Genomic DNA, 23,782 nt, shown 5'->3' on the forward strand with positions numbered 1-23,782 from the left:
AAGGAGGAGACGGAGGTATCGTTTGGTCTTGCTTCCCGTGAGCTAGCCAGGGAGCACAGCCGTTTATTACATTTGCAGAAGAACACACTGCCACTAGCTAACTGCTCAGCGCGGCAACCACAACACACATAGGGCGCCCTCTGACCCCGGAAGGACACACCGTCGCAGCGAGAGGGCGTCACCCGTCACCATGGCAACATACACAAAACATAACTGTACAAGCAGAACCCCGTGAGGGTGTCACCGCAGTTTGCCACACTGCGCACGCGCAAACACAAATGTCAGCGAAAAAGACGGCGTAGCACGGCAGTGCAGCGTGTGATCTGGACACAAGCGATGGAGGCACAACCTGTAGAACCATCCGAGCCCTTTCGATGTGGCCTCACAAAATTATCACAACCACAACAACCGTGAAAATAGTTGGATCGACACTGCTGCTCAATCACAGCTGCCTGACCAATGTTTTTCATTAGCAATTTAGCAAAGTTGATGGTGGTGGTGTGTCTGTGTGAGTGAAAGACGGAGAGGGAGAGCGAGCGACAGAATTTCTGTTATAACCTTCATTTTTATGGACGCACAGTGTGAGCACTCAGGTCGCATCAGAGCATCGGGCCGTATAGTGTGAGACCCTGCATCGTGACCTATGAACTTCTAACCCCTGCGAGTCAATCGTACAGTTTGAGCAGGAGCTGAATCGCGCGACTGAAAAAATCGCACAGTGTAAGCCCAGCATAATACGGCGGGGTCCCTGTCGGCTGGTAGCCGAAAAATAGCTCTACTTTGTTGTGTGGGTCAACTTTTCTTGCGACAGACAGAGAGAGGCGTTGAAAGGCTGCTCCAACGGAACTTGTTGTTTTTAAACGGGAACTGTAACGGAATACAGTTACTCATATTTTGTATTTTAAATACGTAACGGCGGTACATGTATTCCGTTACTCCCCAACACTGGCAGTGGACACACAATAAAAAAATAATAATAAATTAACACACACACTTGGCAAACACTTGGATGTACAGGTGTCTAATGATGAGGGGTTCATTGTTATCGCAGCTTCTTGCCTGAAGGCTTTTGGCCCTTTTTGGTTGATTATAAGAACTTTTATAAAAATTCCAAATTTAAAAAGTGATTTTGTGTGTTTCATTTTTCCAATACATTTTACATTTAAAGTACTACATAAGGTACCTTGGTTTAAGTATGAGGCCACCGTGCTGGTTTTTCGGATGTCTTTTACTGTAGGCTGTGGCTTTATTCTACTTTTTGAGGTGTCTCAACCACCAAGCACACAATACTGAAGTTTATTCCAGACATACTGAAAAATCATGTTAAAAGTTTACCCTGTGGTTAAATTTCTGTGCTTGTGAGTCCAGAGTGTCAGTGTCAGTATGTAAATATAAATGTATCAGTGGGCTGGCTGCGTTTTTACTGCATTAGTACGACTTGAGCAATAACCTGTAATAGGAGCAACCATTTTTCTTTTTTTAATATATATAGCGTATCAACAAATGTATTGGGGCTTATCTTTATAATCTTTGAATTCAGGTGCTTTTGGTTAAATTGCAACAGCTGTATAACAGGTAGAGCAAGGAGTGAGGTTGCAAGAATGCTGGGGCACATAGTGCATAAAAATCACCAACACTTTGCTGACTCAATAACAACAGAGATCCAAAACTCCTCTGGCATTAACATCAGCACAAAAACGATGTGTTTAATGGCATGAGTTTCCATGGTTAAGCAGCTCCTGTGGGTGTAATCTGTAGGTGGCCCAGTACTTTCGTCCATATAGTGTACTACTTACAGGGAGTGCAGAATTATTAGGCAAGTTGTATTTTGGAGGAATAATTTTATTATTGAACAACAACCATGTTCTCAATGAACCCAAAAAACTCATTAATATCAAAGCTGAATGTTTTTGGAAGTAGTTTTTAGTTTGTTTTTAGTTTTAGCTATTTTAGGGGGATATCTGTGTGTGCAGGTGACTATTACTGTGCATAATTATTAGGCAACTTAACGAAAAACAAATATATACCCATTTCAATTATTTATTTTTACCAGTGACACCAATATAAGATCTCCACATTCACAAATATACATTTCTGACATTCAAAAACAAAACAAAAACAAATCAGCGACCAATATAGCCACCTTTCTTTGCAAGGACACTCAAAAGCCTGCCATCCATGGATTCTGTCAGTGTTTTGATCTGTTCACCATCAACATTGCGTGCAGCAGCAACCACAGCCTCCCAGACACTGTTCAGAGAGGTGTACTGTTTTCCCTCCTTGTAAATCTCACATTTGATGATGGACCACCGGTTCTCAATGGGGTTCAGATCAGGTGAACAAGGAGGCCATGTCATTAGTTTTTCTTCTTTTATACCCTTTCTTGCCAGCCACGCTGTGGAGTACTTGGACGCGTGTGATGGAGCATTGTCCTGCATGAAAATCATGTTTTTCTTGAAGGATGCAGACTTCTTCCTGTACCACTGCTTGAAGAAGGTGTCTTCCAGAAACTGGTAGTAGGACTGGGAGTTGAGCTTGACTCCATCCTCAACCCGAAAAGGCCCCACAAGCTCATCATTGATGATACCAGCCCAAACCAGTACTCCACCTCCACCTTGCTGGCGTCTGAGTCGGACTGGAGCTCTCTGCCTTTACCAATCCAGCCACGGGCCCATCCATCTGGCCCATCAAGACTCACTCTCATTTCATCAGTCCATAAAACCTTAGAATAACCAGTCTTGAGATATTTCTTGGCCCAGTCTTGACGTTTCAGCTTGTGTGTCTTGTTCAGTGGTGGTCGTCTTTCAGCCTTTCTTACCTTGGCCATGTCTCTGAGTATTGCACACCTTGTGCTTTTGGGCACTCCAGTGATGTTGCAGCTCTGAAATATGGCCAAACTGGTGGCAAGTGGCATCTTGGCAGCTGCACGCTTGACTTTTCTCAGTTCATGGGCAGTTATTTTGCGCCTTGGTTTTTCCACACGCTTCTTGCAACCCTGTTGACTATTTTGAATGAAACGCTTGATTGTTCGATGATCACGCTTCAGAAGCTTTGCAATTTTGAGACTGCTGCATCCCTCTGCAAGATATCTCACTATTTTTGACTTTTCTGAGCCTGTCAAGTCCTTCTTTTGACCCATTTTGCCAAAGGAAAGGACGTTGCCTAATAATTATGCACACCTGATATAGGGTGTTGATGTCATTAGACCACACCCCTTCTCATTACAGAGATGCACATCACCTAATATGCTTAATTGGTAGTAGGCTTTCGAGCCTATACAGCTTGGAGTAAGACAACATGCATGAAGAGGATGCTGTGGACAAAATACTCATTTGCCTAATAATTCTGCACTCCCTGTACAGAAATAGTTGCTTAACTTTATTGTAAAAGTAACAAGGGAAAAAGAAACACTAAATTAGATGCCTAACTTACACAAGACCCATCTAAATCTGCAGGTTGAAGTGCAGAATTGATACAGCAAACCCTTGAGTGCAATGTTAAATTTCACATATCAACAGTGTTGGGGAGTAACGGAATACATGTACCGCCGTTACGTATTTAGAATACAAAATATGAGTAACTGTATTCCGTTACAGTTCCTGTTTAAAAAGGTGGTATTCAGAATACAGTTACTTTGTTGAAATAAATGGAATACACTGCGGTACTTTCCTGTTTCATTTTGTCGCGGGTCAGGACTGTTTGGGTTTTGTTTGACAGCTACGTTCTTTTGTTCCAGGCGGCAGCGTTACTGTTGCCATGGTTACAGGGCGATGCTCTCTCTCTCTCTCTCTCTGCAACTGTGTGTTTCCTGGGTGAGAGAGCGCATTTCGTTGTTGTTGTTGTTGTTGTGCTAAGCTAACAGGCAGAATGCTACAAGCATAGCTCTAAAGAATGTAGCATCATGGGCAGTATAGTCCGTGCTGCAGGGAGAATGGACTGCCATACACATTATGTGTCTGTGAGCGCGAGGAGGGAGAAAAAGGGGAGTGGAAAGGTACGAGTTGTCATCGAGCAAAAACGGGAGCTGGAAGCATGTAAATATAATAATAACCACTGCAGCCAAGAAGAGTGCCTGACAAGCCCAGTTGTAAGTAAGCTATTAAGACTCGACTGTACACTGTGTTCGTGTTTTCCTCCGAAAACAACAAGTTCCGTTGGAGCAGCCTTTTAACGCCTCTCTCTGTCTCTCGCAAGAAAAGTTGACCCACACAACAAAGTAAAGCTATTTTTCGGCTACGAGCCGAAAGGGACCCCGCCGTATTAGTCAGAGGTCCCTTTACTACAGTTCGGAGTCGCGGACCTTCAGTAATAGTAATAAATCACACATTCACGTTGTTGTAAAAAGCATGATAATATATTAAGTAATCCAAAGTATTCAGAATACGTTACTGTCATTGAGTAACGTAACGGAATACTTTACAGAATACATTTTGGGGCATGTATTCTGTAATGGAATACATTTTAAAAGTAACCTTCCCAACACTGTTCACTGCGTAGGTTTGAATTTGTTTGAATTTGTGACTCTCTGTGTTGTGTAGCTTTTTGTTGTCTCCAACAAGTGAAAAAGATAGTTATTACCACAGACAAGGTTATACACCTCAGTACAGACAGACCACACACAAAGGAATACGAGGCTGTTTGTTGCAGTGAAACCTGAAAAATTGCTAAGATCACCATAAGCTGGCCTCTACAATCCAACACTAAAAAGAAAAACACATTTTATTATCTCAGTTATTTCCAGCTGAAATGCCTCTTTTGCACTCTCTTCTTAGTTTAGTATATTTTAAGAATTGTGGATTCACATTGCTGCACAATTATTGTGTTAGTAAACAAGCTTTGCATTTAAAAGCAGAGCGAGAGGAGATCTTAATTCATCTGACAGGATGGCATGATTGTCAAAACTGAATAAAAGTATCTGCATACGTTCCCAACAGTTGCAATAGAAATACAAATATAGATAGCTACATTTTACCTATTAGCAGCGAGTGATCTAATGATCTGATATTGTCGCTGATCAGGAATTTTACAGATTTGTCATTAATGGAACTAAATTTAAGTGTTTCATTCTGAAACCAACCAACCTAGCCTCCCCTGTACCATCTCGTTTTTCCCTACGTGCACCTACACTAAGTAACTACAGTATCTTTGATATTCAGCTACCTTTCCCATGACTCTCCTGTCCCATTATAGACATCAGTGCAGCAGTGGGTTGGAAGACCGATGCTGCCAGAACTTGACTGGGAGGTGGTTTACATACTACACCTTATCAAACTCACTAAGGCTGCATAGCAGAAGAAGGAAGCCATCACACTATTCCATCTGTCTCTACAAGATGTGGGATTGGAGTGGAGTAGACTTACTGAAAAAAACAGCTCGATGGCATCAAGGCAGCAAAACAACATCAAAGTGATTGAAGATGTTAATTACCACTTTTACTCCTAATGTTATGTTAGGTTACTGTAGTAAAAAGATTCAGCCTAAGTTTATATTTAGGTTAACGTTAGGACTAGCTTTACTGGTTATGCTTTAAAGTTAGTGGAAATGAATTTACGAGTCCACTGAAGAATGTTATGTACACGTGTTTCCTCTGCCGTCATATTTCTTCTTCTACATTCCCTCTCTCTCTCTCTCTCTCACATCCCATCTCATCCCGTCTTTCCTTTTTGTCTCCCTCCATCCATATATCTCTCTAACGACTGTCCCTTTAAGGTGCTGTCAGTCATGACACCTCCCCTTTAAATGCCAGCAGACACCTGCAATCTGTCTCTACCTATCTACAAAATACAGGTGTATGCATTTGCAAGCACACAAACTCTTTGTGTGTGTGTGTTAATGTGTGCCCCTTCCATTATATGCATTCATGTGTTTGTTTGCCCTTTTCTGTGTATGCGAGTCAGGTTTAATGGTAAGCGATGGTGTAGCCAGCAGCCTAAACAAGCTTTAGCTCACGGGGGCAGCACTCACTATCTGTCTAGCTGTCTGAAAAAGAGAAAGAATGAGGCAAACAGAGGAAATATTTGTGTGTGAGAGGAGGTGAGAAGTGTGTGTGGTGGGTGGAGCTTTATCATTTAATAGTGGAAGCAGCATCTCCTTTGAAACTTTGTAACACTGCAAGGATGCTGGTTACTGTTAGGGAAAGGACTCGTGAGGGAAACTAAGACTTTTAAGTGTAAGTAATTGTAAGCAATTCCTCTTTAAAAGCCCTTCTTCTTGCTGCTTAGTATGAAGGTGGCAAGTGAATATCCTTTGCATATGTTATCTATTGTATCACGACAGTACTCTACTGGCATTATTTCTAAAAGCAGTTCTTAAACAGAGCCTTAAATTATGTAAGCAAAATGTTTTTCATTTCCCCCTTTCTCTGTAGTTATTTCTGTTTGTCTGTTGGCAAGTTTATGCAAAAACTGCCAGTGTGAATTTGATTAAACTTGCTGGAGAGGTGAAACGTGCAAAAGAAGAACAAAAAAAAAGTGCAGATCACTTTTCTTAAAATTGTGATAGGGCATTGGCCTTGGCAGAAGATTGCACTCGGAGTGCCCTTCCAGTTAAATCAATTTGGAGATGTAAGAACACAAAGCCAACAAGAATAAGTTTAATATGTTGCAATGCTGTTATGAAATTCTAATTATTAGCCAGCCATTCTACACTCAACATGCACGAAATACTGACGCTCATAAAAAAAATAAAAAATTATTAAACAGCTAGAGGAAGCAGATTTCCACTTCACAATTATTATCAGTGTGAGTCTCAGCATGTTTGTCTAGGAACCTCCGGCGCTGACAGGAAGGTTAATCCACTATTCAACCCCAGTCAGAGTGTCTTTCCTTGGGGGTGCACACAGAGCGCTGATGGCCCCTGTCACCTCCAAAGACGAGAACCCCCTGCCTCTGCAACACAAAAGGATTTATCATCCCAGGACATCACTGCAATGCTGGAAGAGAATGGAAAGAGTGAATGTTTGCACTGCTGGATGCCAATAAATGTGACAAAGAGAGTCTCACAGATGTGATGAGATACGCATGAGCAGACACATGGAGGTGGCATGAGAGAAGATAAAAAAGAGAGACTGTACATGCAGGTTTCTGCCTGTTTTTAGCTTTAAGTGATGTTTATTAGAGAGCATGAACATGGACTAGACCTCAGGCTGTACAGTGCCGTACAGCCTGAGGTCTAGAACTACCCTGTGAACCCTGTGAAGGAGCCATGTTCGGTTTAGTTATGTAATTATTGTCTAGGATGTCACACAAGGAAAACAGAGAAGAAAATAAATGAATGTTTTTTGTACAAAGCAATGCGTGTATTTGCAAATAGCAATTAGCCAAAGCTTTCTTCATTCAGTGATTCAGGTTTGTACTGCAATGTCATTAAAATTTTAACAGTGACCTTTGGTTAATATTAGACTACTGGCAAATGCTAAGTCAGTTTAAAGTTTGCTTTAAAAGAGAAGTTGTCAAAATATTGAACAGGAAGTCCTTGTTTGTTGGAAAAGGTTAACAAGGTTTATTATTTTTATTCACGGGTTTGCAGATTAACTCAGAGGACACCTTTCTGTATGCTGACTACTCTCTTTCACTGCATCCTTTCTCTTCACTTTCTCTTTGTGATGAATGGAAACGGTGAAACGTAACCTGACCAGGGGGGACTTTACTATGTGCTTTTGTGTATGTGGTTGTCCATGTGTGAACTTACTTATATGAGGCTAATTTTATTGGCTTGCATATGCAACCTGCTAATACACAATCAAATGGGTACACCAAAATGCACACACAGTTCGGGGCGGGTAGAGGATGACTGATTTACAAGACACACCAGCAACTATTGACCACATGTACTCTAACCTGAAAAATGGCTGTGTGTGTGTCACAAAGGCAAGTGTTGCTAATCAATCACTCACCACAGACCCTGAACTTTGAACACTAGTAAAAGAAATAAATCTACTAGACAAGAAGTGGAGGAGTGGGGAATGAAGGTGAAAAAGGTGGGGGGGGGGGGGGACATATTTTTGTTTTGTTTAGTTTTGCTTTTACTTTTAGCAGAAGAGGCTGATTTTGTTATTTAGTTGATAAGGTCATTCATTTTTCCAAAATAGCTTTGTAATTTGTTCTTTTAAGTCACAACAGCAAATCATACATTTTTATCTCTAGTGTTCAAAAACGTAAGTTTAACAATAACTTTCTGTACACTAAAATTACAAATTTGCAAATGCCTCTCAAATACAAAAAAAAAAAAAACATGATAGAAAGCTTGTAACGGCAAATCATTAGAGTTCTTAATAATGGATCAGTATGTTCAGTTTTGTTAATATTTTTATTTTTTGTAATTAAACATTGAATTTATTGTAATCTGTCAGTTTATATACATTATTTTATTGTACTGAGCTGCATTTTGGAGATTTTCCTCAGGTTTATCTCATTAAAAGAGCAGCAAAATGCAGAGCAAAGCATGACAGTGTTCAGATTTCCTTAGAAAAAATCAGAATATCCAATAAAAATATATCAACAGAAATACATTATTTAAAAAACATGATATACTGTCACTACTGTTAATTAAAATGCAAATGCAAAAACATCTCCGAGGATCTCACCTGGACGACCAACTGCTCCAAACTGGTCAAGAAGGCTCACCAGCGCCTCTTCTTCTTGAGGACTCTGAGGAAGAACCACCTGTCCTCAGACATCCTGGTGAACTTCTATCGTTGCACCATCGAGAGCATCCTGACCAACTGTATAACAGTCTGGTACGGGAACTGCTCTGCCTCGGACCGGAAGGCGTTGCAGAGGGTCGTGAAAACTGCCCAGCGCATCGCCGGAGCACCACTTCCTGCCATAAAAGACATCTACAGGAAGCGGTGTCTGAAAAGGGCTGGGAAAATCATCAGAGACCCCAGCCACCCATCACATGGACTCTTCACCCTCCTGCCCTCTGGGAGGCGCTACAGGAGCCTCCGGACTAAGATCACCAGGTACCGGAACAGCTTCTTCCCCACAGCTGTCAGACTCCTGAACTCCGCCTCCTGACCCACGTTAACACATGGACTGAACATACACACACCCACAATGGACAACTGTACCCTCAAACACACAATAATAACATGGACTGAACCACCACTCACAACCACTAGCACTTTATACAGCCTCTGTAGAAATTATCCACATATCTCACTTATCTTAACTGCACTACTGTATAGCTCTGTAATAATCATTCTGTACATACGATAATTTTTAACCCTACAACTGTTTACAACTTGCATAGTTCCCATTTCTGTATAGCTGTATATCTCAGATTCTGTAAAGTTATTTATTTCATATTCTGTATAGTTTTTCATATTTATATCCTGTTCATAGCCTGTACATAGCTCGTACTCACTACAGCCTACATACTTATAGTTATAGAATATTCACAACATACTTCATACCGTGTACATTATAACATACCATAATAGACCCATCCTGTAATATACTTACATATCTATATTATTGCTAATATATATTGTAATATATCTATATCACTAACTTCTGGATGGATGCAAACTGCATTTCGTTGCCCTGTACCTGTGCATGTGCAATGACAATAAAGTTGAATTCTATTCTATTCTAATCTATTCTAAATATATTTTCAACTTTAAACCTTGATAAATGTTCTAGGTTCAAAATAGTAGAAATAAATATCACAAAAATGTGATGTACTGTCTTCACTTTATTTTATCAAAAAAGGTTATTTAAAGGTTATTTAAATTTAATGTGTTAAACTCGTGTCGTGTCTCACATTCTGATCATTAAGATTATTTTTTTTAATTGTTTTATGTTTTAAGTTTGTAATTTCTCTCTTTGTTCTTTCAGTTTCCCTCTAACTTTCTTATTTCTCACATATTTCCTCACTTGTCTTTGTTCTTCTTTTATCTCCACATAATCAGGCTTTGCAGTCATTCTTTATGTTCGCAGTTTTATCTTGTTTAGGTTTTTATTTCTCTTCTGTATTTTTTGTTCCTACCTGTTTCAAATTGTTCCCTAGTATACACCTGTCTGCCTATTTGATTAGGATTTTCTTGTCTTCTGCTCTATCAGACCGAACTATTCATTTGATTACTGACCTTCAGTGAATGAACTAAGCCTGGTAAAAATATTTAGGTTTTTGTCTATTTCCACTGGCACTCCACTCAGGAACACTCACACAGCAAGCACGTGCAAACATATTCATAAAAAAATTGCAGTGCCATCAAATTCTGTAGCTTAATGTGATAATTACTTTACTTTTGCAAATTAATTGAGTGTCATTTGTCATTTGCAAATGGAATAAAAAAAAACTTTCATAAAATAATATACTTTTAATGGACTGAATAAGCTTCATGGGTACTAGACCTTTGTGTGCATTTGTGTAAGAGAGCGAGCTTGTGTGATGATCACATAAATATCAACTAAAGACTGCATGATGACACAACACTGAAATACAAGAAACCGATCGTCAAGGAATAAAGTAAATGCTCCCTTCAAAAACAATACTGGGGAGGTTTGATTAAAGTCATGTAAAAATAGAAAGTGGCATCTCTAATTTCAATGAATAATGCTTCGTGGCTTTTAAATTATTCTCTTTACACATTGACTTCATTTTGGACTTTAACTAACAATATTGAAAACAGAACAGCATCCTCAGTATACTATCATTTTCTAAGGCTCTGTGGGTCAAAATAAAACAGATTGCTGTGAAAAACAAACCTGACACTGTTTATGGCATGCCCAATATTTGCAGGGTAATTCTCTTTATTTGAGGTTCAACCATGAGTAATTTTAGACTTCTATCTTGGAACCTAAACCCCTGTAACTTGGCATAGTGTACTGTTTTCCATTAAATAAATGTTTTTGCCCTAAAATTTTGTATTTATTTATTTTTTTACCACTAGACTGCTCTAAGTATGATCTGATATAAAACTTAGTGTCTTTGGCTGACAGGTCTATGTCAGATCAGTCCAGATTTCCACTGTTTTGTAAAGTACTGTGTTTTATTTTCATCCCATTGGGCTCCTCTGCAGGTCTATTTCACTCTCTTTGAGCTTGTGGTTTGATGCTTGGGTTGCTAGAAGGCAAATAAGTGTCTTTGACCCATAAAATTAGGTTACTGATTGGGTCATGTTGTTGTGATGTTTATGCTTAGCTAGTCAGATGAGAATCTACTGAGATAATGTCGATGCGCCATTGTGTCACAAAAAAATCATCAAAACAAACTGTAAACATAACTAACACCTCAATCAGTCTTGCACGGTGGTCCGCAAGTGATATTTACCCGCCAGATGATGTACAGCAACCCTTTTTATTACCCCTCAACTGTAACAGGCTGACCGGGTATTGTCATCACCCGTGGCAACATGGACATCCAAGTTTATGAGTGAAATAACTCAAGAACAAAGTAATGTAGGAGTTTCAAACTGATACCATACTACTAAAAATCTCAGACAAGTTTGAATCTCAGTGCCCTTGACCTTAAGAACAGAGGTCAAGGTCTTTTAAAACAATTCATATGAATGGGATAACTTGAGAAGAAGGTGACATAGGATTTTTAAATTCACACATGTGAATCTCTACCCATGATAGACATCAGATAAGTTATTGATATGATGAATGATGACATTTACATCATTAATGACTTCACCTCAGAAACAATTTCACACAACACAAAATTTTAGCTGACTATTACTTACTCCATAAAGCCCCTTTTGTTTTAATATTTACAGTTTTTCTTTCCCATTCTCTCTCTTTTCTTCATGGCCGTGATGGTAATGAAACGGGTAACAGGAGGAGGGACTCTGCCAATCACATTAGCCATACTGCGTTGTTGCTTCTTTTTCAGAAACTAAAGCAAACGGTGTGTGTTTTCTCTTACCCTTCTGTTTTTGTATTTGTGTGTGACAGCACAGAGAAGGCACTCTGCTGATATTAGCTTCATTCACTCACTCGCTAATGTGATTTTGCTACACACAAAACACACACACACTCATGGGCATACGCTACTACACACGGTCCCATGGGAATAGACCTTGAGTGCCAGTCGCCCACTGCTCCATCTTTCGTTCAGTTTCTGTGAGAGAATTTTGGTTTTACCTCATAAATCTGAGAACACATAAATGCTGTCGCTGTGCTGTCCCGCATATTGAAAGATTCAGCTGAGGACGGGGGGTGGGTGGAAAACAGGGCAGGGGATGCACCTTCAATAATCTGAGAGCCAAATCTGGAAGTCTGCTTTGTTAAATATGCAGGTCACATTCTCCAGATGGCAAAGCTATTACTTACATGTTTTCAGGTGATTTGGCTTATAGTTTTCTCTGGAACCAGAACTCTCAATTTGTGCTCCATATATACAATACAGTCCAAAGGTTATGAGCAACTACTGTGTTCTTTAAATTAGGAAGGAGCCAGATTGTCTTATAATTTTTAGCAGTCTTGAGCAGTAGTTCTCCAGGCTTTCTGAAGGTCATTCAAAGTGTTTCTTTAGGCTTCTTTTTCACTCATTTTCAGTTTAGCCCTTTTACCTGGTAAATGGACTGGTTCTTATGTAGCTCTTAGCTACTCTTTCTGAGCTTTACACAACTTGCCTCATTCACACAAACACTTTTTCCATGCAAGTGCTTTCTATCTAAGATTCATACTCCGATGGCTGCATCAGAGAGCAATTTGGGGTTAGTATCTTGCCTGAGGATATTTGGCATGCAGACTTGAACAGCCAGGGATCGAACCACCTACCTCCTGAGCTACAGCCACCCCCCGATTATTTTTGGTTCGCTAAGCCACTTAACACTGACCTATGAATCATTCGAGTATAAGACAGGTACCTAACTCAAGGGATGAATCAGTGTTGTGTCTACACATAACAGTCAACTTGGCAAAGAACCGGTTTTAAATAGTAACTTTCTACAATTTGCTAGCAGCAGTCTGTTGTCTAATTTTCCCCATTTTTTTTATCTGAATCTGTGAAAGATATGCTTAAGAAAACAGTCTCTCAGCTATTAATCTATCTATGGCTAAGATGCCGCTCATAAGGATGGGAAACAGCGAGAAAAGGCTGAGGTTTACACAGGTACTGGACTGAAAATCAGTGACAATAGGTCTTTTGGAATGAATAAATAATAAGAAAAAAGGTAATGGCGACTTTAGTCTTTGATGTAATTTACATAATATTTTAATAGAACAGTCAGGAACAAAACCAAGGGAGTGTTTGTTTGCACTTTCAGCTGTTATGTTTTATCCATCATGGCGGGCTACAGCTGTTAAGGAAGAATACAGTAGCCACAGTTAATAAACTTGCACCAACAACCATTGTGCTCTGAACAGATGCAGTCAATATGCTAACCAAGAGTGATGCATGCATATTCTTTGCTCAGTTACATGTTTCCTAAATTGGCAGATCTGATCATTTTCCTGTTGTGATCTCTTATAACTGTCACATGGCCAAACTCTGTAACTCTCAGCACTATGAGCGCTGGTAATGTAAGATGACACACCAAAGTATCAGCCACATCACAAATGAATAATCTCATATTTAAAAGGCAGGGGTTTTTTGTTTCTGTGTGTGTGTGTGTGTGTGTGTGTGTGTGTGTGTGTGTGTGTGTGTGTGTGTGTGTGTGTGTGTGTGTACTGCTGTGTATTTATTACCATGACATTTGGTTCAGCTCTGGAGTCCAGATATTACTTTCATCATAAAATAAAATAGAGTACTGGGGGTATATACACATATGTGTATTGATGGATTGTTTCTGAAAGATGTGATGCATTACAAGTAAGATATTAGAAGCCTAGAAATGGGACGGAGGAGGAGGAGTGGTCAGAGATTTTATTTTCTTTGTCTCAAGAGCATATAAAATGTTGTTATTGTTGTGGTGTAGAATTCTTTCTGTAATAGCAGATTGTGTTAAACTGAAATATGACTTAAGGTGCTTCATCCAGGGAAACTGTTATTTTTCATATTTAAAAAAAAAATCACACACACAGATAATTCAAGGGGGGCATCTGTGGATTAGGGGGTAGAGCGGGTAGTTAGCAGATCATAAGGCTAGTGGTTCAATTACAGCACCTCTAGTTTCTGTGTGAAAGTGTCTCTGGTCAAGATACGGATCCTCAAATTACCTCCATTAGTGTGTAATGGAGGTAATTTAATGCCAAGAATAAAGCATTGTGTGGATGGATGAATGTGGTTTATAGTGTAAAGAGCACTTTGAGTGACAAGTAACAGTAGAAAAACCATTAAGTGCTGAGCCACTTGGACATTTTGTGCTTAAAAAACAGTTAATTATACAAGACGTTGCTAATTAATCAACTAAATTATATATATTGTTTACTAGAGTGATCAAAAACCTAAAACCTATGTCATGTGTGCACTCAGCATGCACTCAGTTTGCTAATGATATGTTGATTGTTGCACAGTAATCCCCGTTTTCAGTGGGAGAAACATTTCGTCACTTGGAGGAAGACGTCACTCAGATGACATCTAGACGTACAGAATCACGTTACACAGTAATAACTTGATATTACTAAGGTTCCTGTGACTACTGCCTAAACTTTGTGTTTTACGGCTTTTTCCTTTTACAAACTTTGCATGCACGCATGCATAAACAGCATTGCGTTTACTGTAAAGACAGATAAAATGGAGAGGGAAGTGAGGCCAAAAAAGGGCAGCTTAATAATGCTGAGAAGAAAAAAACAAAACAAATAGAAGAAGAACTGAGAGAGAGGAAGACAGAGATTTACTGACTGGAGATGAGATCAGAAAAATCCCAAAAATAGAAATGAAGCTGAGGCAGAAATGCATAGATGAGAAATAGATTAGGAATGGAGAGGAAGATTAAAGAGATGGTTGGGTACTTTTAAAAAGGTGGCCATTTGCACTTTGAGTGGTTTTGGATTAGAAGGGAGAGAACAAAGAAATAGAAAGGGAGTAAGTCAGTTGAGAAATGAGAATCAACATGTGAGCCTGGATGAGTTAAAACGATTCGGGGGGGGTGAACAGCAATGGAAAGCAAGCTGACGGAGGAGATGGAAGCTGGTGCAGGACAGTCGGCTTGAGCAGAAAGAAGTGGAGGGAGAATGATTAGTGAAGAGTGAATTTACAGAAGGGGAACAAATCTGAACGAACAACTGAAAAAAGTGGAGCATTGGGGATTAAAACAGGGAGGAAAATGGAGGTGAGATGGAGGTAAAGAAAGATGAGAAGAAAGCAGAGGAGACAGCAGACAATGAATAAATATGACAAGGAGGATGTGAGAGGGTAAAAGAAGTAGGATAGGGAGATTAAAAGATGAGAGGTAAAAAAAAAAAGCAAACTCATAATGGAGCATAAAAGCAAGGTAGGTGGCAGAAGAAGAAAATGAAAGAAGGGCAGAGAGGAAGAATAGATTGAGGGAAGGATTCTAGACTTAACTGTGGTTGTTTTTGCTGATAGAAAGCTTAATAAATTAATATGTGGAGACAGAAAGAAAAACGGGAAGACATATTGAGAAGAAGGATGAGTGCAGGGATGTAGCAGGAGAATACAAAATTAAAGCAAGTCTCTGCGTGCTGTGAATGTTTTAAAAATGTAAAAGCACTTTGTCATAACTGGGGAAGCGTGTTATGCTAAAGTCTCAATACTAGTTAGAGGTCACAGTCAGACATCGTTTCTCTTGTTGCAGTAACATGAAGCAGATTACTTTGAACAGCTCACAGGTACAAAAGTGGCTACACTGAACTTGTCTTCTGTGTTATAGCAGGTGTATTCTGACATGCTTCAAGTGTCGTGTTTATGTGTGCAGAAAGAGTGGGGAAGAATAAAACACAGTTAAGTAATAAGCTGTGTCCTGATTGTTAGGAAGGGGAGAGAGTAAGTGGTAAGTATGGCTAAAGGAAATATAGATACAAAGGAAAGATTATATTTAAAAAAAATTAAAAAAAAGATGGTGAGACAAAAGAGAGGGAATATATCTATATACAAAAGAAGGCCAGGAAAAAGAGATTAGCAGAACTGAAGAGGAAGGGTAACAAAAGAGATTTAGGTGGATAAATGCCACAGAAGGAAGTGGATGGAGGAGATGAGAAACTACATAGGGAGGGGAGTGAAGGCAAAAGGCAAAAAATATGAGTTTGGTGACTTAATGCTAGAGGAGAGGATGGTATGAGTAGATGTAGGCAAGGGGAAGAGAAGGAGGAGGCGAAGGAAAGAGGAAGGGAGGAAATGGAAGGAAGAATGGTAGCTGCAGGACACGAGAAAAATGTGTCGCAGTGGCAGCAAGGCGGTTTGGCTCTTTTCCCTACCTGAAAAAGCGCTGGCCTTCCATTCCTCCTCTTCGCTTCCTCCCTGTTTATTTCAAGGAATTCTGAGGGCTAAAGGCCCACCTACGAGCGGTAGTGGGTAAGCGTATTTTTCAAGGTCAGACTCAAACATGTTGAGTGCACATTAAAGGGGGCCTTGGCTTCCTACTTGACTCTTTTTTTTTTTTTTATTGTTTACTGATCTGCACACAGATCCATTTCAGTATTACTAGCTGGCTGACCAGATTTCATAGCACACTTTGATCTGATGCCTTGACTTATTTGAAAGCCCCCATTAAAGTAGATGTTTTTTAGAGGAAAATGGAGAGGGTTTTTGTGCTCTGTCTAAGAGGCTCGATGCCAGGCAGTGGTGTTGGTGAGGACTGAGAAGAGGTTTTATACTGTCTTTACTGTTTTCCATTTGTCTTCTCTGTCACTGTGGTACTGACTTCAGCAAAATGAATTCCTCTTTCTGAATCCTAAAAAACATCTATCAACGTACTTAAACACAGAGTGTATGAAAAGTTTTTTATTACATAAAAGCCATTCATTGCTAAATGGGCAACGGTCAAGGCTGTTAAAAATGTTTTTTCCTCTCTCCTGTAAGTACAAGATGGGTTCTTGTTAATCTTCTGCTGATTTATGCATTCCCTGATATTTTCCTTGTCACTGCAGGTTACTATCACCAAGGCTTTTATTTATTCCACAAAAGCAAGTGGCTTGTTTTTCTCATACTTAATGTGTAATGTGTTGATCATGTCAGTATATTATCTTCTCTGTTTATACAGGTTAACAGGTTTCCAGGTTCCACCTCCGGTCACCAGCACAGGAAATGTCTTCTCGTTGAGACTGACCAGTGACTTTGCGGTTTCTGCACATGGCTTCAAACTCAACTATGAAGGTCAGAAAGTGTCTGTGTTTGTGTTTGCGTGTCTGGCTGGTATGTAAAGCATAAATATGCTATGCTTCACTGCTGACCTTTATATATCTGGTAAATTAATAGCATAAGCCGAGACCCACTCTGAGTACTAAATATCAGGTCAAATTCCATAGGACACATCTCGTTGTGGGTATGTACTGAGGCGTGTAGGAAAGATGGACACTCGCAACAAACACTCGACCTTGAGTGAGCCCTTGTTTTTCAATCAAGAAGTAAATGAAGTGGTCCACTGTGTGTTGTCTACCCCAAGCAATCCCTGTTTATTTGTTAGACATAGTGTACTCTTAAAATACCACACGTAAGGTTTTTACGTCCTCGTGTCGTCACTCAGTACATGATTTTAAGTCAGTCCCACTGAGAGCCATCCAGATGCAGAAAGTTTCCAAGAAGGACTGCTATGCCCTGAATTCAATATGCATTTTCTGACTCCCTCCCACTCAGCACAGGAAGAGACTCCCTAGTGGGTGACAAGTTCATACCTTTTTTTTTTTTTTAAAAGTAGGCTGTTATGAGAGAGAGGAAAGCATAGATAAACAAAAATGACAAAAATGTGAGCTTACTAAAGATTATATAATGTAGACGTGGAAGAGCAGAGCCCAGATGTTTGGGCGCTAAAATCTTTCTCATACATTTATGTTTTTTAACTTAAACAAAAACAGACAAGTCAATCTGTCCTTTTTACATAACCACTTTAATATGGTGGAAGAATTTACCAGTTGAAAAATGCAGCGTTCTGATCATGCTGTGGAGGAGTGGAGTCATCGCGAGGGGAACTGCTTTTGCCCCCTTCCCTTAGGGCCCAAATAAACACTGTGGTGCCATAGTCATACATAAGGAGAGGTAAAAGTTTGCTTGTTAATTAAATTTAGCGCTCACTGTGAATCAACACCATATGCTGGGAGCATTAAAGATTTGAGATGAGATTCAGATAAGAAAAACTTTGATGTCCTCAACAATTCAGTGAGTAACAAAGCATAAAGCATCAAACTGAGGCAACCACATTACACTGGGAAAACTAGCAACACTTATTACTTGATTCTTATTGACTGAATAGTTTCTTGACATGCTAACAGATTGCATGGCAACACTATAGTCCCAATATGTAACCCCAAATGCCCTCTAAAAGATCATCGACACAAGGTGTCATTTAGGTAGACATAAATTAGACACGAGTCGGTAACATAATCATTTGCAATGTATCAGTTAACAATGCAAAAATACTGTAGAGAAGAGAATGTGAGAAGAAGGTGTTTAACATAATTCAAGAACAATTAACATAATTTACAATTAAACCTGTTGTCTTTATCATAATGTGTTTGTTATAGGTGGTGATGATGCACAACACTTGGGCAAAAATGCCTCAGCAGCTATACCTTTGAATGAGCTTCTTTGTTGTATTTTATACCTCTGCTTTCTTTTCCACCATTTATCACAAAGTGGCTACAAATGTTCAGTGAAAGTAAAATGCCAAAAACATTATATAGAGTGTAAGTTATAGTCATTCATACTACTTTTTAATACTATTTAGTGTGAATATAGCCTCTGAAGAAATGCTGTGCTGCCCTTACAACAGCAAGTCTTACAAATTAGTTCCTGAAATAGTGGTGGTTGTGATTAATGGCAATTTGGATACTATTTCATAGGAACAGGTAAAAATAATAACATGGTTAATGTTGCATGAATTCCATTTATCTGATTCTATGTCTGAATGCTGTCTCCCCAAATCCCTCTGAAACCTGGAGTGTTATTAAAAAAGCACTTTGGTCAGATCAAAATACCTGCTTTTACTTTTTGTATATGAAGCTATTTATAAATGACTTGGAATACTTAGGATACTTTCTAATAGTGTCAGTGTTAGTAAAGATGGGACCTCGTGTAGTCAGACACACACTGCATTTAGTTCATGCATGAAAAGCATAAAGCAGATGTGGGCAATGAATTTTAAAATTTGTTGTCCACACCTGGCATAAAGGATTGACACAGAAGTGCCTTAAGCCAGTATTTCTTTAATGGCCACTGAGGGCAATAGCTGCGGTGTCAAAAATAGAAGTCTCTTTGAAAGCGGCCCTCACATTTGGCCTCAGTAAACACTCCCTGGATGCCTTTATGGGCTCAGTCACACATTTAACTCATAGTGAATAAAACACTGATTAATTAGTATGTTTTTGTCATTAGAAAGGATGAATATCCAGGATACGCTCATTAGGAGATTGACAAGTTGTTAGAAGTTGATGATGAAGACACTCGTCTCCACGCTTTAAAATTAATTAGTGGGTAATTTCAGCTGTTTTATTACTCGAAACAAGGTTAAAAAATGGCCTACATATGTGCTCCAAAATGGATTAAAGTCACTTACCAGAGGAAAAAAAAGACCACCACCATGATGCCTCTGTACAGTAGCCACACAGGCAGTGTTACCTGTAAACCTTTAACTTGTCAATCTAAACTACGTTTGTGTAAATCTGTACATGCACCTCAAACACACCTTATTATGATCATCAAATACCTAGCTCCTTGTCATAAGCTTGACGCACACAAATAAAGGCCTGTTTTTATCTAGATCTAACCTTTGGTCCAACCTAAACCACTAACCGAAACTCAAGCCTTAACTCCCAGTCCGCTGGAAAGTACATCCCAACATAAAACCATCCAGATGTCCTCCCCACTTTCCAAAAAATATCCTCTTCCGAGGTCTAAACTGGTCCTCACAAATATAGATGGCTAAATGCATAAATATGTTTGTCACAGCTGTTTGCTGTTCAAAAGTTTACACTCTTCAACTGCCTATGTTCGTCTTTGTGCATTCTTTGGTGGGCCTTCCGTGATATTCTCTGTGTAGGTACAATAGCTGATTGGCGTATATCTTATTTATATGTGTGTCTGGTGTGCTGCAAGATGACAATATCACTGATTGCAAAGTGTCTGGATCTAAATCTCCACACATGCTGTGTGCGTGTTTATGTGTGTGCCGGTGCCACTTGTGTGTCGAAGCAGTTGTCCCAGATTTATTCACTGGCACAAATTTTTACTTGCTACTTGGCCCGCGTTCATCCTGCGTGATAGTGTGTTTCTGTGTTGATGTTTATGCGGGCATGTGTGTGTAGCTGTGATACAGAAGGAGTTTGCTCTCAGTGAGAGCATCCATGGGACTTAGCTGAAGAGCCCCTGCTGTTGATACATTCAGATGTTTGACTTGCTCTGTGTGAATAAGGGGGTTTTAACAGCAGACCACATTGCAATATTAAACTTACTTCTGGTCGCTCTTCTATTGAATTTGAACTTTTTAGACTGTCCACAGCAGACACCTAGGCTGTATATTTATACAGTAGTGATGTGCGATACCACTGATTTCCTTTCCGATCCGATACCAAGTAATATTCAGGGTGGTATCGACGATACTGATCCGATACCGATACTTTGTACTAAAATGTATTTTATTTATTGTATCTCAAATTATAGCGTCATAATGATTACAGGGCATCAGATTACTTGTTCTTATCACTTAATAATGCAGAGTTCATCATATAGAAATAAAAAAACTGAAGTTGTGCCTATTTGAACACCTTGCCTGCCTGCAGCACTAAAGGACTCCGTGAGAGACGTCTGTCTCGCCCTAGCAGCACCTGTCCCTGTCCTTCTCTTCAGTTCGCCTCAACATACACTCCTCATATTCTGTGATATGATTTACTCTGAGGTGTTTGACAAGGTTAGTGATGTTGCCATATGTGTTATCATACATGCCAACCCTCCCGATTTTTCCGGGAGAATACCGAATTTCAGTGCCCTTCCCGAAAATCTCCCGGAGCCACCATTCTCCTGAATTTCTCCCGATTTTCCACCCGGACAACAAAATTGAAAAACCATATCGCAGAATTCATAGCGGGCCCAGCCAATTCCAGTTTCCAACAATGGCGGCAGCTACTTAGTTTTAATATCACTCTTATTTCTCTTTCTGGGTCGCAAAAAACTTTTAACATATTTTCAGGTGAGAATGTAGCTGTGTAAACTTCAAATATCTGAGCCAACTGACACATTGTTTTCAAACCCCCGCGGTCTTTCGCTACTCGGGTTAAACATGATATACAAGTCACTTTGATAACTTAAAAATGTTATTGTTTGGCTTTTTCAGTGTTTTATTTGTTCGTGAGTAAATCGGTTTGGCTGAGATTAAAGTTATTAGATTAGATTAAATTAAACTTTATTAATCCCTCAGGAGGGTTCCTCCGGGGTTTTCACACAGCTGAAAAACATCAAACAGAAAATGATTAAACAGAAGTGTGAGACGGTCGAGAGTTTACGTCAGCGCCCAGTTGTATTCACCCTCCACCGAGGGGGCTCGTGATGTACAACCCGGCTTTCCTTAGACCGCGAAGGCCGGGTCCTCAGGTGGAAGCAGCCTCTGAATTTGGACACCCCCGCTGTTTCCGGGCCGGCCAATAATAACGGTGATTTAACGTATTTTAACCGATAAATAAACCCTGTAAAATGTATTTAATACACCCCCCCCCCCCCAACAGACCTTTTGAATGTCTCCCTAGTACGCTACGGCCACAACACCTCACTCTTGGAGCACTTTTTTGCCACATGTATCGCAATCCACATCTCAGCTGTTTGTGGAGGTAAAATACGTCCGCACAATTACGCTCAGCCATTGTTGTGAGTGCGCACGCCAAGGCGCTGCGAGACATTTATACATCCGTATTTCGCACATGACTATGAAAGGCGGAAGAGGAAGTAGTTCCTTTGAATGTAGACAATCCGAATGTTATAGTTTCTTTCCACTGTGTTCCTGTTAATGATAAACTACAAATTTACTCTAAATTACTAAAATATCGATATTTTAATGTGAGAATCGATTCTAGAACATAAATGATTGGTATCGGAGGAATCGATATTTCAGGATCGATCTGCACATCACTATTATACAGCAAGTAGAAGATTTTCTCTGAAGGAATTATCCACCCAAGTTTGGACAGTTTTTGGCAAGTCATTCACAGTCCATGTAATCCTTCCGCCTAATCTGTTTCTGGAGCCATCGCAGAGTTTTGATTTTTGCAGGTACTGACTTTATGCTTACAGAAAAACAATGAGCAAAAAATACCTGCTCATTATCTTTATTACAAGCCATGAAAGTGAGTTCATCATGGCAGTATCATCCTGAAGCAGGCACTTCGCAGAGGCAGATTTAAATAATTTGGCAGGTGTTTAAAAATAGGCTGTTTGTGAATGCATTTTTGTCAACACTATAGCATGAAAGATGCATTTTCACAACGTTACAGGTGCACAGTTCAGATCAACACAAAGACGAGTTTGAAGATGGTCCCAGAACTCAATGGTTTCACAGCTGAGTGTTTTTAGTTGGTTGAAATAGGGCTGTGCGATATGACCAAAATCTCATATCCCGATATAAGACATCTATCGTCCCGATAACGATATAAACCACAAAAATGTAACATTTTTTGTAAATTCTGTGAATCTCGGCCAGCTCGACTTGCGGGAAGTGTTTCCTGCTGCGCGTCATGTAGCTGGAGTCGAGTGTTTTAACCGATGCATGAAACTATACATTTTTAGACATAAGTTATAACGGCCGCCGTTTTCTTTGTGAGCATTTATTGCACGGTGTGCTGCGGGGAAAAGCCTGTTCTAACGTTTGAGTCTAAGGTTTATTTTTTAGCACCTGGCGGCTCTTTTTTACTTCTCATCCGTGAATAATCTGCTCTTTCACGTGATTCAGTTTATTTTGAAAAGTCTCAACAGGATCTTGAGCTTTATTGTGAAAGGTTTATGTGGAACATAAACAAGCAGACACGCGATGGTGCTACTGTTGTTGGTTGTTGCTAACCACAAGGCATAAAAACAGGCGCTTGTCCGTCCGTAGTGTGGTTATATAAAATATAAGAGAAAGAGAGAACTTTAAGAAATTAATATAACCACTACAGTGACCATCAAAACGATGAAAAAATATTGCCGTAAACAGTTTATTTTGCGACACCACGAAACAAACGATAGCATAAAATGAAACGATAGACGTTTTTATATCGTCATCCGATATATATCGTTATATCGAACAGCCCTAGGTTGAAATATTGATTGTTTACTTCAGGGATTTTTTTTAAATCCCATCTGGCCTCAAAATGCCTTGGAACTCTTCAATCAGGTGTGCAAGAGAAATTGGAGAATGCGTATGATGACAAGAATGTCTGAACTTAACTGCCCTGCCTGTTGCTTCAGTGTATTGTGGATACGGGTGAATGGATAATATTGAATTGATAGATCAGTTAATATACTGTGTAACTGTGTACCCATGACATAAATTGTAATAAAGCAGCATGATTATGCCCACTTTATAAAGCAGATTGCTGTATAGGACGAATTTTGCGTTCAGCATGGCAAAGATACAGTAGGGCTGCTTTAGCCTTGGCAGCCTGCCTGCTTGGTGGGGTACACTTTGATGTGATTGTTGGACTCCTTGAACATTTCTTCCTCTTCCTCTGAAGGCTGTCAGGTCATAACTAATTCATGCTTTAGCACATGCCATACAGTGTGTATATGTGCGCGTGCAAGACAGAGAGAA

At 39.7% G+C, this 23,782-nt stretch overlaps 1 protein-coding gene across 5 annotated transcripts in view; it reads left to right on the plus strand.

Annotated features, from left to right (window-relative positions):
* Window positions 1-23,782, plus strand: part of csmd3b (CUB and Sushi multiple domains 3b) — a 424,286-nt gene that overhangs the window by 115,330 nt on the left and 285,174 nt on the right. For all 5 annotated transcript variants that reach the window (XM_076878974.1, XM_076878975.1, XM_076878976.1 and 2 more), the window contains exon 3: window positions 17,057-17,169. In XM_076878974.1, coding sequence (XP_076735089.1) covers window positions 17,057-17,169 — 113 coding nt within the window. The remainder of the gene's footprint in view (window positions 1-17,056; window positions 17,170-23,782) is intronic.

Source organism: Maylandia zebra, linkage group LG22 (genome assembly GCF_041146795.1).
Source record: "Maylandia zebra isolate NMK-2024a linkage group LG22, Mzebra_GT3a, whole genome shotgun sequence".
Taxonomy (NCBI): Eukaryota; Metazoa; Chordata; class Actinopteri; order Cichliformes; family Cichlidae; genus Maylandia; species Maylandia zebra.